This window comes from Dipteris shenzhenensis, chromosome 19 (assembly GCF_047967505.1).
Source record: "Dipteris shenzhenensis isolate YYH24624 ecotype China chromosome 19, Dip_SZ_1.0, whole genome shotgun sequence".
Classification (NCBI taxonomy): Eukaryota; Viridiplantae; Streptophyta; class Polypodiopsida; order Gleicheniales; family Dipteridaceae; genus Dipteris; species Dipteris shenzhenensis.
The window spans coordinates 55,520,907-55,539,940 of record NC_141614.1 but is presented as its reverse complement, the minus strand read 5'-3'; the positions used below and the strand labels follow the sequence as shown (position 1 = coordinate 55,539,940).

The window sequence follows — 19,034 nt, the reverse complement described above, 5'->3', positions numbered from 1 at the left end:
AGAAACAATACATTCTTTAATGAAGCACCATTTTCACAAAAGAAAGAGCGTGAGAAAAGTGTGTGTTTCTTATCAATGCTATCAAGAGAGTACTAAAGAGTACTAGAGAGTTTATCATCAATGCTATCAAATTTCATTAAAAAGGAAAGCGTTGATAGAAAGTAGAAATAAAACAGAGTTTCGTAGAATGGAGACAAGTGTTGGGATTTCTCTAAAGTTCATAAGGCATGCTTTTATACATGCATTCATTTTCCTTAGGTGACAAGCTAAATAATTTCTTGTTATTATGTGTCAGACCATTTGGACCCTGATGGCTCAAACTAGATGAATAGCTTTGGCTGGCTATGCAATTCATAGGTCTAGTAATCTTTTCTTGCATAAAAGATCCCTTTCACTATGAAGGAGCCTCACACAATGATGTTTCACAACAATATTGAACAACTTCCTTGCCAATTTCTTTCTCTTTTATGCACTGATGATGTAAGAGTCAATGTTTTCTACATTGTCCTTTTCTACGCTCATTGCAAAATTGTCTCCAACCAAGAAGGCATTACCAAGTGTGTCATGATGTCCTTCATATGTCATTATCAAACGATTTCCTCGTTGAAACTATTGTTAGGAATACCCTCTACCAAAGGTTCAATGATTTCCTTGGTCAAAACTATTAGGAGAACTAGCTCATGGAAGGAAGATCTTACGAGTTTTGGACAAGTTACACCCTTGTAGGACTTATTTGTAGACTTGCATCCATTTGAATGCCCATTAATATCAGAAGCACAATGACATGTATGCCCTGCAATCCCAAAGCAAGACTCCTCATGGGATTTAAGGAACCCTCATGTGCAATCCCAAAGCAAGACTTCTCATGTGATTTGAGGCATCATTTAAAAAGGACATTTGAACGTGTGCAATGGAACATCATGTGTAGTGATCCTTGATCTTGTGCTCAAAATAAGGCTTCAAGTTTTAAAATGCCCATTCATCTTTGGGTACATTTCCTTGAACAAAAGATACAAATCCACTTTTTCCATCAGAGATTTATAATTAGATACACCATCAAAGATATACAATTAAATATGCAATCACTATATGCAATGTTATGAGAAACAATTACTTGCTATAATACCATTATCTCCTTGTAGCCTTGACCTAGCAAGAACTAGTTCCTTACTAAGGTTGAAGTCGTAGCATAAGAATATTGGTATAAAAGTAAGGTTTCGTGTTAGCATAGAAATTTACTACGCTATGCATATGTCTATGTGTGCACTCGTTGTATGTGTGTGTGTGTGGGGTGGGGGGGGGAGGGGGGAATTCACTACGTAGACCTCCCATACATCACATCCCACCCCTTACGACATCACTTGCATTCAACAAAAGGGGTTTTAAATACCCCGTACATGCCTTATGTATGTATATTTATGGTAACTCTATAAGAATGAAAATCCATTCTCTTGAACTAACATGCTAACTTACATATTTCTTAGTGAACTCCCCAAGGTGTGTACACGTGTTTGTGTGTGCACATCCATTGCTTGCATGTGTGTGTGATCCCACATGCTTAATTTTTGTGGCAATTATATGTGGGGGGGGGGAGTAAGGGGTGTGTGTGTGTTTTGTTTGGTGGTTTGCACTTCGGTTAGGGTGTGTGTGTGAGAGAGATAAAGAGTTAAACCCATTTGGTTTACTCTATTTGCCATTACATACCATTAGATAGAGACCTTTAAAAGAAGTTAATGTAGTTCACAATACTTCCCTCCTCCCAATTTTGATGTAATCATAATTTTTATTCAATCGAATCATCCATGAATTAACCCCATGGTACGACACCTTGGATAGGGGCCATACTTGAGTAGCTATCATGTGGCACTTCATACGAAGGCAACTTTCCCTAATGTATGAAAAACTTGATGTGAAAATTAAAAACTTTAATAACAATAAAAATATAACCAACTATCTCCACCAAATTAACTAAAAAACTTTAGACAATGATTTCCAACCCGTTTTCTGTTAATATTCCCAAAGGTTTAATCCGCCTTTGATCTACCATCTTAACCTGAAATGGTGTTGGTAGCAATTCATTTAGGCAAATTTGTTTGTATAAAGTCTATGAAATAATATTCACCCCTGATCCTCCCATTAGGAAAACTTTTCTGATAGTCTAATTTTTGAATTGCACATCAATTATAAGAACCCTATAAGCCACATCTTCCACCACAAAGTGCTATATTTCTGAATCCTTCTCAAAGTTCTATAGTGTTTCCTTCGCTTATTCTTCTCTCCCCATGCAGCCTGACTTTTGCTCTGCTTTGACAACCAAATCATTTTTGAAGGCTAGAACCAAATTTAGAAGTTTATATCCAAAGTCATATGTAACTAAGCCTTCAAGAAGGCTTGAAATAGCTAATCAGAGAAGCTTGCATGTGCTTCCTTCTTGGACTTTTATTCCTTAGTATCTAAGCCTTTTTTATTGGACTTCTTGACATCTTCTTGAAATGATTTTAGGTTCAGAGAACCTTAAGTAATTGGCCAGATTGCACAAGTGGAATATTTGGGGCATTTTTCTACTTTATCTTCTAAATTTTTGATGCTCCTTACTACCCATGTTCTACTTTGATCTTGATTTCCTCCATGAATTGGATCCTTTTGAATCATATCTCCTTTCTCTTTGGTTTTAACTTTCCCCTTGAATATTGTAATCACCATTAACTGAGCATAATTTTCCTTAGTTGTTGTCACATCCTCTACTTGAATGCATGCAACATACTTATGCTCCATATGCTTTTCAAATAGAGAACTTTGCATATATTTATCAATATCCAAGTAGTTATAGTCTATTGTAATTGAATGGCTTGCTCCAAAATTGTCAAAATTTATTCGTCCTCTTCTTATGCTATCAAATGATGGACAATTGCATTAACCTTGGCTAGAGATGATTGTTGCAGCTAATTTGGAGGTACCCTAATGGCCACCGCGCCCAAGTGCGTGTGTTTGCATTTGCTCTCCCTGTTGAATGGAATGGATCGTACACAGTTGCGATGGTATCTGATTGCTTCACATTTGATTTAGTGCAAGTAGCACCGAGGTGGCTGAATGGATCTAACGAGAAACTGTGGACTCGGTCACGCACCGATGCCATCGTGAGCAGCTAGCTGTGTGTGAACCGAGGCATACATCTGGTCTCGCACCCACATGCACAGATCTAGGTTGAGTGGAAGGAGACCACATGCACGAATGTGGGTTGTGTGGAAGGAGGCCCCAAGGAGAAAGGAAGTGTCTCATGATTGTAATTTGAGAAGCCATCTTGAATGTTATTGTGAGAAGCCATCTTTTTCTCACCCCTCCAAGTTGTCCAAGCTTCTTTCAGGTTGGTCCTTCTCCCTCTCTCTTTTGTGTGCTTGCTTCTCCTGTGATAGAGGTCTTGTGGCATTGCATTCACAGCCTCCATCAATTTTGCCTCATGAAATTCCTGACTTAGTAACTCATCTTGCACCACCCTCACGTGTTTTTGCTGTGCTTTTTGCTCATCTCTCCAGCTGATGAACCGAGTAACCGGCCCATTAATCTCCTCCTGCTTGCCATTGGATCTGCCACTCATCTTAACATTCGTAATCATCTACTTTACGGAGATCTCTCGTACCATAGGTCCGGTCCGGAGATTTATGGCTTCTTGTCTACCCACGCATGTGGTAAATCCGCAGCCATTCCCCAAATGCAGGAGCATTGGTGCTTTCTCAATTCATTATTGCCTCTACGGGTTTTTTATAGTCGCTGAAGCGCCATCCTCCACAGAGATCTGTCTCGAATCTCTCTGATCCTTGGTACCGTTTTTTGTTACAAGTCGTCTGAAGACCTGTGAAGAGTTTTGTCAGTTGCCCAAGGCGTTTCGCAGAAGCAGCCGCTCTGTTTGTCGAGTATTTTTCTTTCGTTTTGTCGCTGTTGGCACTTCCCAGCAGCTGTTTTTGGCTGAAGTCAATTTCCACTGGTTGCCCGGGAGTTCTGGCGCTTGCTGCTTCCGCGTTGCTGAAGCTGGTTACAGAAAGCCAGGCAGCACTGTGGTTGATTTTGTCGTCTACCAGAAGTTTTTTGTGAGAAGCTGCTGGTCGCCAATTGTTTATGCTGCTGTCAGCGCGGCAGATTTCGCAAAATTATGCTGTTCTTCTCTGCGTCGATGACAAATCTGTGTGTTTTCATTCTCTTCACCTAAGATTTTTGGAGACATTGTGATTTTTGGACTTGCTTAAGTCCTTCCAAAGTTCCTTTCTCTTAAGGTTCCTACCATGAAGAGCAACTTCTAGCACGGAGCAAGACTCCAAAACTGGAAACAGCTCCATCATAGACCAAGGCCTCAATGCTGTTCATATCCAATGATGAGGATCACTTCTGAAAGGCTGAGGTTGAGGATAGTATTGTCCACGTATTGCAGGGTGCTTGCGTGAGTGAGAGAATGGAAAGATGTAGAAACCGAACTGAGAGTAGAGATATGACTCAAAACAAGCACTATATAGGCTCTTGTAAGAAAACTGTGGACTGAACTGCTGAAACAGTTTGATCTGTGCCTTGAACTGATGCTTGATTGTGGCCATATATATATGTATGTATGTATGTATGTATGTACACTTGTTGGTGCTAACTGAGCTGACCTTCCAAGAGAAGGCTGCTAGTTATAGGGGCTAGATATGGCTAGGTATTACTACAAGGTGGGAGCAGGACTGAATGTCTGCAAAGGGCCCAAGGAGCCCTTTATATAGGGCTGGGCCAGGCCGACCTAGGCAGTCGGTGAACCAGTCAGCCAGTCGACCTGATCTGGTTGGTCTTTGAGCAGTCAGCCTTTGACCAACTAGCCTTTGTTGGCTACCAGGGTAGTCCTAAAGCTAGCCCTTGTGGCTTGTCTATCGCTGGCTCGTAAGGCTACCTCTTAACTACTAACATAGGTTGAACCTAACCATCCTAACTAGTCTTCCAGTGGGTACAAGTTATGTGCGATTGTAACCTAACTGTGGGAATCGACCCATGCAACTCATGCTTGTCGTCTTCGGACAAGGGCTCACACTGGGGCATTGCATACGACAAACTACTGCTGTACATTTATGCACTTAATGTTGAGTCCAGTGTGATCCTAAAACAAGAGTTCATGACTTCCAAGTAGTCCGTTAGGATGGGGTGTCCTAACTGGGTGACTCCCCCCGTGCGAATAGACCCTTAAAACCCTTAAACCGTGGGGAAAAGAGACCCCCACTGTTCTCGCCAATGGAAAGTTGGATTGGAACAAGCTTTTAAGGGGGTGATCCACCTACCAAGTACCTCCTATAACGGTATCTAGAGCACCAATCCGCTCGAAACAAGTAGCCCAAACGGAGTGTACCAATTTACAGCAAAAATACAAGAAGAAAAACCTAAAAGAGAAGGAAGAAGAGGTCATTTGAAGCGGTTTTTTAACACAAGCGAAGCAAGAGTCGGATAAGTACCACCAACTCTACAACACTTGACTTGTGCTGTAAAATAAACCCCTTTTTTGAAATTACAGCAAGTCATTTTCTCTCTTGTATTACTAAAAGGAAAGAATGGAAGGAGAAGGGATATTTAATAATGAACTTGTCCTTTTTCCTCCACTACCAAAAGGAGATAGGGAGAGAACACCATCACCTCCTCCTGAAGAGGATAATGTAGATGAGAGTTACACACATATTGAGTATGATAACCCACGTATGGAATTACCTTCATCTCTCCTTCAAGAATCTCTTGATAGGGAGTTTTCCTTCAGAAATGAAGGAAGAAACGAGTCCATTCAAGATCAAGGTGTTGAGTTTACCCCTTTAACTCAAAATCCCATACACATGGATTATAATCCAAGTGCATAAAGAAGAGAGAAGTCCCCCGTTGATAAGCTGGTTTCTCAGCTTAGCCATATGATTGAATAGTCCATTATGACAAATTTAGGGACTAAGAGAGTGCTGAATTTTGGGGATGACGATTTAAGTACCCCCTCAAAGAGAGCTAAATTCCAACCCTGAGAGAATAGAATTCCCAAAGTATGATGGAGCAAGAGAGGCGGATAAAATCCTCAATTGGATTCGCCATTTTGAGCTATATTTTGCCCATCAAGACAGGACCGACCACGAGAAGCTTGCTCTTGCCACACTGCATCTACAGAAGGATGCTTTGATGTGGTGATCCTTATCAGAAATGGGAAAAGAGCCTATTCTTCAATGGTCCAAATTTGTAGGGTAGCTTAAGGCCACTTTCATGCCTCCGAGGCATGAAGAAGAATTGACCTTCCACTGGGAAAGGTTCAAGCAATTTGATAACGAGAGTAATGCTGAATTTACAGCTAGGTTCTAGAAACTCTCTTTAGAGTTACTTGAGAAGAGCGAAGATGATAGAAGGAAGAAGTATTTAGCAGCCCTAACCCCGAAAGTGAGATATGAGGTTGAGATGTTCAACCCAACTACCTTGAAAGACCTCACTAAATTGGCTGAGATTGTTGAGAGGAAATTGAATCCTCGTAAATCCTTCAACAAAGGAAAGGAGAAAGCTATTGTACAAAATGTTAACAGCCAATCATGTCCTGGATGGATACCATTTCCTTCCATGACTGATGATGAGAAGAAAAAGCTAATTAAAGAGGGTAAATGTTTCGGATGTAAGAAACATAAGCCAGGGCATCCATGGCATAAATGTCCTACTCTATTAGCAAAAATTGTCAAAATAAATTCTGTAAAAAGAAAAGGCAAAGCATCCAAGCAGGAGGGTGAGGCTTCTACCTCCTCATCCCAAGACTCTATGGTGAACATAGAACCAAGAGTAAATGCTATCCATTCAGCCAACACTGGTGTATGGATGTGTGAATTGAATAGAGAGTAGGCATATTCATTATAGAGTATAGACGGAGAAAAATCCGTGTAGAGCGTCTGATAGGAGGAATAGAGTTGAAATAGAAGAGTTGGAAAAAGAGATTGAAGGTCTATAGTTTCTATAGATTAAGTAGCTCTCCATCGCAAAATCATCTATAGCCAAGGTCTACCTAGTTCAATAGCACATTTGGGTGAGAGAACATCTTTTGAATATTGACCAGTTTGTTGAGAATATGTTTCAGCTTATTGAGCAGGTTACTATAAAGAGATTTCAGCAGCTTGGTATTCAGAAGAGAATTCTGAGTATGAAGAGATATTGAAGAGGCACTGCAGTGGTACTTCTGCATTTTGAATATTCAGCATCAAGAGGAACCAGAACTTGAAGATGAGATTTAAGTTATGATTCAGAAGAGATCGTGTACTACCAAGAGAAGATTATTTGCAGATTATGAAGAGGAGATGCAAATGCAGAAGTAAAAGACAAGCGTGTGCAAGAGAAATAGACAAGAGAAGAGGACTTCTACCCATTCAAGCAGGAGGGAGTGTCATGACAAGAGAAATCACTAATTCGTGATTAGTGACATTAAAACATTATTGTATATTATACGCCAATGGTGTAACATGTATTTGTATTTTTGATGGACACCGACCGATTTGTTATTGCGGTGGATTATCTCAGTAGATAGGACTAGTCGAGCTGGAGCCACTGCTTCAGACGGCATTGAATTTGGACATGTGATACTTATCCTATTAATAAAAATGTGCACACATGTGTCTAGATTTTAGGGGCAATAGGAAGGAAAGGGTGCATCAAGGTGCATTGAGATGCATGGGTCATAGGCTAAGGGTAGGTGTAAATGGGAAGATGGAACTTGAGTGATCTCAAGAGACATTAATGAAAGGGTATCACCCTTTCATTGTGAATCTCACGTAGCATTCTTCATTCACCTTGCATTCATCCGGCCATCTCTCGCACACCTTGCATGTAGGTCGAATTAGAAACAAATACTCTCACGAGGGCGCTCTTTCCCATTGGAGGGCCAATTGGCATTCAAATTTTGCATGCATTGCACACATTTGCATTATCGAAAAGTTTGGTTCTTCACAACATTTGGAAAAAGCTTTCGTCCAACCAAACTGCCTCATGGGTTCAGCGATCTCAGAACTTCGTGTAGAACTCTTGGATGCATCGTCCTGACCAATGTTTTCGCTTTTGGAGGAGAATCCGCTCGGGCTCAATGACTTCTGCCTTGTCGATCACCTCGGACTGGAACTCATCTAGGATAGTGCCAAGGGCTAGTCCAATGTAAGGCTTGAGCCACAAGACATGAAAGACATCATAGCTTTTTGGCAAATGCGACTTCATCGAGACCTCATTGAGCTTCTTGATGATGGGGAAAGGCCAAAACTTCTGAATGATAGCTTAGCACATTGCTCTTAGAAATCGACAAACAGAGGGGTACACACAGTGGAAGATTGATAGAATAGCCTAGGAGCTCACACAATGTGTGTGGTGGATGGAATCACAAACTTCTTAATTTATGTGCTTCAATTGGATGTGCAGACTAGTAAATAGACAATGATCCAGCCAAATATAGAAACCACCAAAACAATATATTTCCGTCCAAAGCTATGGCCACAATACAAAAGAATAGATCCAAAGTCTCACCAGAGCATGGTCCTTTGATCTTACCACAAGGTACTTCTACTATCTGCTGGATATCTCTAGAACATTGAGCCCGCGTGCTCCACCTCGAGCGTATGTAGATTCTCCGTCCAAAACATCTCAGCTCCTTGCTGCCCTAGAAGACAGCCAAGGTTCAGCCCTTGATGAGCTCAGTCTGCAGCAACTCCTAGACTCCTCTGCCTCTTGGATGTAGGCGTGAGGGGGCGTGTACAGCTGCTCCTGCTGCTCCCAATCTTGTTGGCCTGCTGGATGATTTCGTGCCCCACTAAAGGGCTGCTTTTATAGGCCTCTAGGGGCCCCAAAATAGCCTACTGGTCTGCCTTAATTTGGCTGACTCAGTCCTGTCCCAACCGGAACCCACATTGGGGAATGGGGCTGCCTTTTGGGCCTGTGTGCTGGCCAACTCAGTTGGCCAGCTGAGTTGGCCAGCCGACCAGCCTATTGGGCCCTATATAAGGGCAGGGTGCAAAATGGAGTCGGGAATCCGGCATGAACGGGGGGGAAGGGCCTGAGCTGCCGAGTCTAATGATAAGAGCACAGGCGCATGGTCGGAAAGTGTCGTCCCTGGAACTATACGCGCCTGACCGCCTCTGTTGATGGCCCAATCACTGACATAAAATCTATCCAGCCTCTCCAGGAGTCTGCCTCCTTCCCTGCGGAAGCCCCACGAGAAGTCCAAGCTCCCGTGCCAACGCCGGAAGGACGGGTCTCTCCAACTGTCCCTACCTCCTGTCGCAAAGATGAATGAGTCCCAAGCGGACTGCTCTGCCTGAGACATACCAGTAAACTCCGGTCCTCTGCCCTGCTGGTCCTCCAAGGTCTCCAAATTGTTGAAGTCACCTCCAACAATCCAGGAATCCATGTCTGGGAGAATCCCTGTAAGTGTCCTCCAGAAGGTGGCTCTGCAACGGAGGTCTGTGGGAGCATAAATGTTGAGGATTCCTATTTTGGAACCCTCCAGTTCCAGGCCTACCCAAAGGGCACGGCCTGGGATCAACGTGCCATGACCGAAAACTCCCTGGGCTAGCTGCTCGCACACGGAAGTACAGACACCACCGCTCCTCCCCTGTGCGCCGATCGAGGGCTCCCAATAAGTGTGAGAGCGTCCAGGGAGAATCTTCCCGCAGCTACGGAAGTGAGCCGCAGAAAGCTTGTGCTCCTGGAGCAGAAGTACATCCAAACGACCAATCACTGCTGGCTGAAGTTCCTGTCTCAAAATGAGCTTCCTAGGACCACGGGTGCCAGAAGAATGAAACCTGTTCACATTCCAGGATAGGAGGTGTAGGCTCATGGTGAGGACTGGGAGGCTGCGAACAACTGTCTGCTCGCGGTCGAAGTCGATGAAGAAGCTGACATTTCGGAGTGGAGACGCTGACGCTTATGAGAAGGTTTGGAGGGGGAGGCGGGGTCGTCCTGCCCGTTCTTCAACACCTTCAGCAAAGGCGAGAGGCCTTTGGTGCCATGAGCAAATGCTTTCTCGAGCCAGCTCGAGATCTCTGAAGTAGTCATCCCGTAGAAGGCTCGGAGTTTCTGAGGAGTCCAGGCTCTGACATCCTGGGGGAGGGGCCATGACAGGGGGGGCCTGAGGATCACAATCAGTCTGAAGCGTTTGGCGGCGCAACGCCACCGTAGGCGCACGTCACCCTCGGACCACTGAGTCTCGAGAAGCTGCCCACCGGACGGGCCTATCCAGGAGCAAACCTGAGCGTGCGTCTGCTCCCTGAGAGCCTCCCAGACCGAGTCATCTGTCCAAGTCTCGGTGCCGTCGCTGAGGAACGTGAAAGCAAAGCTAGGGCCATCCCTAGGAGCCAAGGCGGCTATCTTCCCATCCGCCCCTTTGCGGAGCAGGAAGATACTGATGTCGAGACAAGCAGGGAAGGTCCCGAGGTCGGCCACATCCAAGTAGTCCCAGGGGCCAGATCTGTAAAAGTCGCGAGGAAGCTCTCTCTCCTGAAGCTGAGGCCCATCAGAGTCTACCACTGAGGGGCTAGCGGACAGAGAAGCCTGCTCCAGTGGTGGTGTAGACTCAGGGTGTCCTGCCAGTGGAGGGGAGGGGGAGGAGGCTGGGGGATAGGCGACTCAGACTCCTCGGAGGCGACTAGCGGAGGAGGTGGAGGAGGGGGAGCGGGGGCTGCCCTCGGCTGAGGAGCCGTCGGTGCAGCTAACTCTGCAGGAGAGCTGAGAGAGGCGGGGGGGGGGATGGGGATGCATCTGGAACTGGGGCTGAGAAGGAGGAGGAGGAGACTGAGGAGGAAGAGGCGGGGGCTGAAGCTGCGGGTCGGGAGAAGGGGAGTGCAACTGGGGAAGGGGCTGGGACTGAGTGGAAAGGGGTTGGGGAGCGGAAGAGAGGGGGACCTGAGGCTGTGAAGGGCGGGCTACCGTCGAAGAAGAAGCTCTCCCAGGTCCCTGGGGCGGCTGCCTGTCAGGTCTCTAAGGTGCTGCTGCAGGTTGGGTAACCTCTGCCTCCTTGCCTTTATCAGAAATTTTCTTGTTCTTTCCTCTTTTCCTTCTAACCTCAGTCCAACCGCCAGCTAACTCTGGACCGGACTCCGGCTGCCTCTGCTCCTCCTGACGTGGCTGCCCGGAGGGGGGGGGAGGGGGCAGAGAGGGAGGGGGCGGGGGAGGCTGAGAAGAGCTGGCGAATCGTGGACAAACAGCCGCCAGGTGCCCAAAGCCGTGACACCTCAGGCACTGGCCCGGCTCTGGGTGATGCTGCCGGCATCTGTCACGATCTCGATCACTGCAGGGAGAGTCGCAGGATCCGCCACAGCCACACAGACTCGGGGGGCTCCTGCCGTAGTCACCGCATCGGCGAAAGTGTCGTGCATAACCCAGCCAAAGTGGGAGCCCAGGTCCCTGACAATCGGCCGCAGCTCAGCAGCAAGACCTGGAAAAACTAGCGTCACTGGATGGCGAGGTATACGGAACCGAACATCAAAATCCGCTGCGCTGAATCCACGGTACCACGGGACTATCATAATAATCTTTCCATCCACCGACGTGGGGGAGCCAACAATCAGGTTGCTCGCAGCTTTCGCATTGGAGAGTTTGAGCCAGAAGATGCCCCTTCCCATAAGGGCCACCTCCTCAATATGGCCGTCCTCTAGCATGAGAGTGGACTGGAGCCAGTTCCTGATGGCTGATCTGGAGGGGGAATGTCCAATGACTCTGCCATAAACAGAGGTAAGGGCAAAGTCATTGGCAACCTCCTGAACCCGAGATATTGGTGCTCTGTCAGGATGACGCGGTAGGCATCTGGAGAGGGAGGGTCCGACTGGGCCTCCGGTTCCGGGCAGGGAGCCGCCATACCGCCAAGACAAACTGCGAGGCTTCCGATGAAGAAGAGGCTGCCACCCAGAAAAAGGGGGGATAGATGCGGGAGGGTGGAGCCTGGGTGTAAGAAGATGGGTGCGGAGGCGAAAAGCGGGAAGGATGGAGGGCGGAGGGCGGAGGAAACGGGGCGGGAGGCCGGGAGGCGGAGGTGGCGCGAGGTGGAGGAGTGAGGACAGAGAGAACAGTTCTCCAATTGCCACATTAGCTTTGGCTTTTGTGTCACCATTTGAATCTGAGTCACACTCCTTCTTGTTCTTTTGATCTGCCTTCTTTCTGCAATCCTTCGCAAAATGGCCTAGCATGTCACAATAGAAATACTTTTTCCTTTGCTTCCTCTTCTTGGAATTGTGCTTGTCATCTCCAGAGTCATCCTTCTTGGAATTGCCACCATTAGGCTTGCCCTTTTCTTTGCCAGCGTTATCCTTCGCCATCAACACCTTGTCATCGTTGTCGTTGTTGTAGAGCTTCTCCCTAGCTTGTTCCTGGAGCAGTAGCGGACCCAATTCCTCAAAAGTCAGAGGTTTGATCCTCTGTCCTGCTGTCACAGTCGTAACGAATCTTTTGAAACTCCGTGGTAGCCGCCTCAATACCATCAAGACCAATTGGCACCACCTTGACCTTCGTGAAGAGGTCATGTAGCGAATCTCCCTCATCCATATCCAAGTTGTAGGGCTGATGCTGAAGAAGCAAGATCCAAGATTTATTATTTGTCTCATACAAATCCTTCAGAACGGCTCACGCCTCTACTGACGTGTCGGTCATCTAGATGTGAGGAAGCACAGAGTCTGCCGTAGTCCCTATGATCAATGCCAGGGCGTGGGCATCTTTGCCTTCCCATGCTTTGAGTTCCTCTCCATCTACTGGTATAAGTATCCTCCCATGTTGTCCATCACATCCTCCGGCTTCGTCTCAGCTCCCATTGTCAGTTTCCATAGTTTTCGAATCACTAAATGACTCCGGATCTTTACCTTCTAGATAGGATAGTTCTAGAAGGAAAGTTAGTCTCATCTAGCTTTCTGGACTCTCCAAAGTTAGGGGTGATGAAAGAAGAACAAAATCGAAAGCAAGCTCATCCTTCTGTAGACTAGAACGTTGCACCTGCCTGAACCTGAGTCACCCTCCTTCTCGCAAGGGCACTGTCCTCCAGTTATGGAAGTTGATTCCCAAGAGCCTCTGAATCAGGGTCGTCCTTCAGCAAGGTCCTTGCCTTCAGGCTCCCACACTTGCGAGTCTTCTACTTGGGCTTTGATACCATGTTAGAAATCGACCAACAGAGGGTACGCACGCATAGCATAAGACTGATGGAATAGCCCATTAGCTCACACAATATGTGTGGTGGATAGAATCACGAACTTTTGAACTTATTCAATTAGATGTGCAGACTAGTAAATAGACAATGATCCAGCCAGATATAGAAACCACCAAAACAATATATTTTCGTCCAAAGCTATGGACACAATACAAAAGAATAGATCCAAACTCTCACCAGAGCGTGGTCCTTTGATCTTACCACAAGGTACTTCTTTTATCTACTGGATATCTCTAGAACATTGAGCCTGTGCACTCCACCTCGAGCGTATGTAGATTCTCCGTCCAAAAGATCTCAGCTCCTTGCTGCCCTAGAAGACAGCCAAGGTCCAGCCCTTGATGAGCTCAGTTTACAGCAACCCTAGACTCCTCTGTCTCCTGGATGTAGGCTTGAGGGTGTGTACAGCTGCTCCTCCTGCTCCCAACCTTGCTGGCCTGCTGGATGATCTATGCCCCACCAAAGGGCTGCTTTTATAGGCCTCTAGGGGCCCCAAAATAGCCGACTGGTCTGCCTTAATTTGGCCGACTCAGTCCTGTCCCAACCGACCCCACAGCTCCCCACAGATGGAGCTGTGGGCTGCCCTTTTGGGCCTGTGTGCTGGCCGACTCAGTTGGCCAGCTGACCAGCCTATTGGGCCCTATATAATGGGCAGGTTGCTGCCCTTTTGCAGCCCCTCCCTTTGCTGTAGTACCTGGTCCATTGGATGCCCTGCACCTCTGCTTTCCTGCCAGCCCGTGGTTTGCCCTAACCAGCTCCACTCCTGCGCATTCTCGCTGGATCATCTCGCCTTCTAGTGCTGCTCCAGATCTGCCTCTTCCAGGCCAGATCCATGCTGTTACAGCCAGCATAGCTCCTCCACAAGTGTCTGTGAGGTGCTTATGTGGCAGCCCCCTCTCTCTCTCTTCTCTGGGCATATCCTGCCCTAGGTCTCCCTCCCCCATGCTCTCCTCATTTGGGGTCTGACAGATGGGGAGGTGACCTTTCTAACAATTGCTTGCCTGCTTGTTTAAGCCGTGGCTTGATGATGCGTGAATAAATTCAATCTTCCTCTGTGTATATGTTTCCTGCGTATTGGCTATCCAATTCTTTAGTGACTCAGTAATCTTTGCTATGTTCTATATGGTCTTATTGACTTATAGAGATTGAGAAACTCGCTTGGTGAGAATGGATGAGAACTGCTTGCCGAAGGCTGCCTCATATGGTGCTCGACCAATGCTAGATGAGTAAGTATCATCAAGTGTGGCCTACATCAAAGGAAGGGACCTTTTCCATTTGTTCTGAAATCATGACAGTATGCTTTGAGAACATTGAACGTCAGTCTGCCCATTTGACTGCAGATGAAAGGCACTAGGTAGCTGTAACTTGGTGCCAAAATTTTCCAATAAGGCACGCCACAAGTGTGAAGTGAACCGGGGTCCTTGTCTGAGGTAAAGGTTCACAGCTACCAAAACTGAATGAAAAGGTGAGTGACATCTTTTCTATGGCTGTTTGCTTGCAGAGTATGAGCATGCAAGATTTGCTGAACCGATCAATGATAGTCAAGTAGTGTGCATTGTGCGCACTTGCAGATGCTGGGAGAGGTCCCATGAAATTAAGAGAGAGGTTCTTGAAAGGGGCCTCCGGAATGGGCAATGGCTTGAGCAAGCCTGTCACCTTCCTATGGGATGCCTTAATCATCTGACATATTTGACAGTGCTGGACATAGCTGTAAACATCATGTCGCATCCTTGGTGAATAAAATAACTGCTCTAACTTCTCCAAGGTACTATTGATGCCTCAATGGCTCTCGACAAGAGAATCATGGGCATCATGGAGAAGAGCTTGCTTTTTGTTTTTAAGCACAAAGTCGCTTCTTTAAAACAACCACTCATCCTAAATAGAATAATGGCCCAGATCAAGACATGTGGCCAAATGGTATTGGGTGCTGAACTCGGCTGAATCCCCGTATTGTGCCTTCATGCTATCTTTGTCCTGAATCTGGAGCACAATTGCCCCTTGAATTGTTTGGATGGATGACTTGCGGCTGAGAGCATCGGCAGCTGGATTATGCTCGCTAGGGACATACCTTATCATACCGCCAAAGTGCTGAAAGATTTGGCTCCACCTGGCTTGCGGATCACTCCACTAGGCGTTGGGCATTGTTTGAAGCCACTTTAGGCTTGATGGTCTGTCTTGATTGCCCATATAAAAAGACTTCCAATGCTTCAATGCTTGAATGACCCATAAATTGAAGAATTCTGCTTGGTGGCATTCAACTTCCTACTGTAATATGCTACTGGCTGGTCTTCTTGCTGCCGATAGCGACATTAATGGCATTGGTGATAACTAAGAAGGGGTCATCCCAAGATGCTAACTTTAAGACTGGAGTGGTAGAGGTCAATGTCTTCAAGTTCTGAAAAGCCTCTAGTGCTGAGCTGGTGATGGAGATCTTCTGCTTGCGTGTCTTCAACCCTTTGAGTAGATCTGTAAGTTGGGCCGCACAAGTGGAAAAACCATCCATATGTGAGCTATATGCTTGGAAAAAACCAACAAAAGACCTGATTTCTTGTGCTGTTGTGGGGACAGGCCAATCCTGCATAGCCTGAACCTTTTCGGGATCCAAGCGGATGCCTTCTGCTTTGATAATATAGCCCAAATATTGTACTTCAGCAGTCCGAATGCGCTCTTCTCAGCATTGATGTAGAGCTGGCTGTCTCGGAAGACCGGAAGGACATGCTTAACATGCTGCAAATGCTGCTCCATAGATGAGGAAAAGATCAAAAGGTCATCCAAAAGAATAAATAGACACTCATCGATATACTTCGAGAATATCCTTGACATCATCTTGTTGAGTAACACGATTGTGTGTTGACCATCGGTAACAAATTCCCAATGCCTCACATTGAGTACATCTTGGAAAGGCTCAATGGTGCAAAGTAGTTCTCAAGAATTGAATTTGAAAGTGGCTACCATCAAGTCCATATTTTTGAGGCTGACATTTTGAAGACGGCCTTCAGAATGGAATGTGGTCATTACGAGTTTACTCGTTTTTAGAACAAATAATATAGGAGCTGCAAAAGGTGAAGATGAAGCATATAAAACCAGCACAAAGGAATTGAGAGAGTTGCTGCTCCAACTCACCCTCCATAAGCTTGGATAGTCTATAAGGAAACTGATCGGGTGGCGTAGAACCTGGGAGAAGTTCAATACGATGGTCCTCAGGTCTATTGATGGGAGTTGGGAAGGGAGAACATCTCTTAACATAATATCCTGATAACTTGTGAGAAGATTACCCATGCGTTGGTCCAAGGATGGAGGTATTGAACTGCGGTCTGCTGAGGGTGGAGATAGATAAGTGTATATATAGCTCCCTTGCGAGCGACCGGACGAGCCTGAATATGAGAGATCAATGGAATGTGCTAAGTGCTCTCACCTCCACGAATCATGTCTGGCTCTGGGAGGCCCTCCACTATAATAAAGGTGTCTGTAACGAAGGGGCTAGTTAGTATGCTATCTAGTTAGCTAGCTAGCAGTCTTTCTAGTAGTCTTTTGAGTAGGCTGATGTGTTGTTGCCACGTGGCACTTTGGGTTCTTTTGATAAGTGGGACTTCGCATTTAGCAAGCAAATTCCCTGTATTTTTTTACAAGGAGGGGTGTGGCGCTGAAGGGAGAGGCAATGAGATGAGCAGAAAAGAAATAAGATGTATTTACATCTTCTGGAGGCCGCACAGGTTTATGAGACAAAGTATACAAGCAGAAGAAGTAACCCATACAAGCCACTGCGGGCTGAAACAAAGGGCTCACTAAGGCCCTTTGCAGAGTACTACGCGCTAAGCTAAAACAAAAATAAAACAGAGGGGAAAGGGGGTGAGAGACTAAATGGGAAGCAAGCAAAAGTGAGTGGGAGAGTAGAGCAATGGAGTGGAGTTAAAGGAAGAGGGAGGGGGGGGAGGTGGAGGTGAGGCGCAGGGAGAAGAAGAGATGGAGGTGAAGGGGTGAGAAGAGGAGGGAGTGGATAGAAAGGTAAGGATAAGGAAAGGGGGGTTTAGGGTTTAGGGTTTAGATGTGAGATGGAGGTGGATGAGAGAATGAGCCAAGTAAGAAGATAAAGAAAATAACAGGAACGATGAGCCAAAGGGAGAAGAGAACAGTTGATGATTGACCGCATAGAAAGGGAATGGTTGCAATTTTTTAAAAGCCCTCTTTCTCCTTTCCTTTGCACTCCAGCATCATTCTCATTCCATCCGCCTTTCCCCTCAACTAATTAATGATTTTTAAACCATTTTTCAAATTTGGAGGTCTTATTGGCTTGTGTGTGTGTATGCATGATGGATCTCAATGTTAGCAGACTGTTTTATGGCACATTTTCATTGAGAAGCGGACTTGCTTGTCTAGTTGGGAATTGTGATATTTATGTCTTGTCAGTTGTGTGACTTCTACTATATTCTCAATCACATAAGCTTTTGCTAATTATGTATTGAAACATTGTGCAAGCAGGTAACTATGGTTGACCAGGAGGCAGGGGAGATACCTAAGGTGGCACTGATTGGAGCAGGCATCTTTGTTCGTACTCAATATGTCTCAAGGCTGAGGGAATTAGCGCAGTCACTGTCTCTTACACTGATTTGGAGCCGAACTGAGGTTTGGGACCTTCTTGCCATTTCCAAAGTATTATCCACACTTGGATGTCAACAATGGACACATGATCCGCATTGAAAAAATAAGTATAGCCTGTTTTATGGTGAGATTTGAGGTTTTTTCAAATGACAACAATGGACACATTATTAGCATTGAAAAAATAAGCATAGCCTGTTTTATGGTAAGATTTGAGGTTTGTAGTGTAGGCAAATAATGTAATTTGAATGTTAAATTGTCTCTCTAGAGAACAGTAGTAAACATGCTGTTATGGCATCCACAATAATTCAATTGCGACATGGTAATCAGAAGGACCTAGTAGCAGATAGAGAATGATAATGTTTGAGGGAGCCTTGTGGTTGGGATTCTCTGGGTGTTTTTGGAGGTTTTGACTCTAAAAATCCTCTAAAAAATGTTGGTTACTTAAAGTTTAGTAAGTTTGGATGCGAGGCTAATAGAAGTCTCTACCATAGACTGTCATACCTATCTTGCTTTATGCTGATGATGTGTATAAGGAGTCAATACTGTTATATGAGATTTGTGCATAAGCATTGAGCATAAAAGAAAAGGCAAGCCACCAAAGTGTAGACAAACAGTGAAGAGGCAAGGAAAGGCACCATTTGATCCCGAAATTCGCCATTGATATTATAACTCGAGGTAAAACAAAAAGAAAAGAGGGCAAGCAAGCATGAAGAGGAACTTACATGTGCGATCACAAAGAGGCCGACATCAAGGAAGCTTCGAGGGATGCAGCCTCAAACAAACCATGAGCATGGAAGCACTGACAAAGCATACCGTTGTATGTGCCAGACCAGAAGAACACCGGCAGCAAGGATGCACATGAAATGCATCTTCACGACTGCATGTTCATGGAAAAAGGGGCACCAAAGGAAGTTCATGAGGACATGGACGACTGCAAGTAGGGGGAATAAATGTTGAGACTGAACAGACCGAATCATCGAATGGCCAACCAAATGGACCAAATGGGAGGCCGAATGGACCAAATGACAAACCGAATGACAGATTGAATCAACCAAATGACACAGGCCACATGACAGACTGAATGGACTGAATTACAGCCCAAATGACAAACTGGATGACCGAATTGAAGGACAAGTTTGACAGGCCAAAGATATACAGAAGGTCCAAGAAGTCATTGTCGGAACCTGCGGAAGATGCGTAAATGCCTGCAGATGTAGACGTGAGTTGGTGGAGTGATTTGAGGTGTAATTACTGGAGT

At 45.7% G+C, this 19,034-nt stretch overlaps 1 protein-coding gene across 6 annotated transcripts in view; it reads left to right on the top strand.

Moving 5' to 3' along the window:
* The first annotated feature begins 3,304 nt into the window (after nt 1-3,304).
* The window catches only part of LOC147890662 (NAD(P)-binding Rossmann-fold superfamily protein), a 96,281-nt gene continuing 80,551 nt past the window's right edge, over nt 3,305-19,034 (top strand). The window contains exons 1-2 of one of the 6 annotated variants that reach the window (XM_087390575.1): nt 3,305-3,364; nt 17,657-17,800. In XM_087390575.1, the coding sequence (XP_087246701.1) occupies nt 17,663-17,800 (138 nt within the window). In that variant the 5' untranslated portion in view covers nt 3,305-3,364; nt 17,657-17,662. Of the gene's footprint in view, nt 3,365-3,536; nt 3,687-3,712; nt 3,819-3,889; nt 3,912-4,157; nt 4,180-14,628; nt 14,643-17,656; nt 17,801-19,034 lie in introns of those variants that run through there. The other 5 variants (XM_087390573.1, XM_087390576.1, XM_087390578.1 and 2 more) reach the window with 5 other exon arrangements.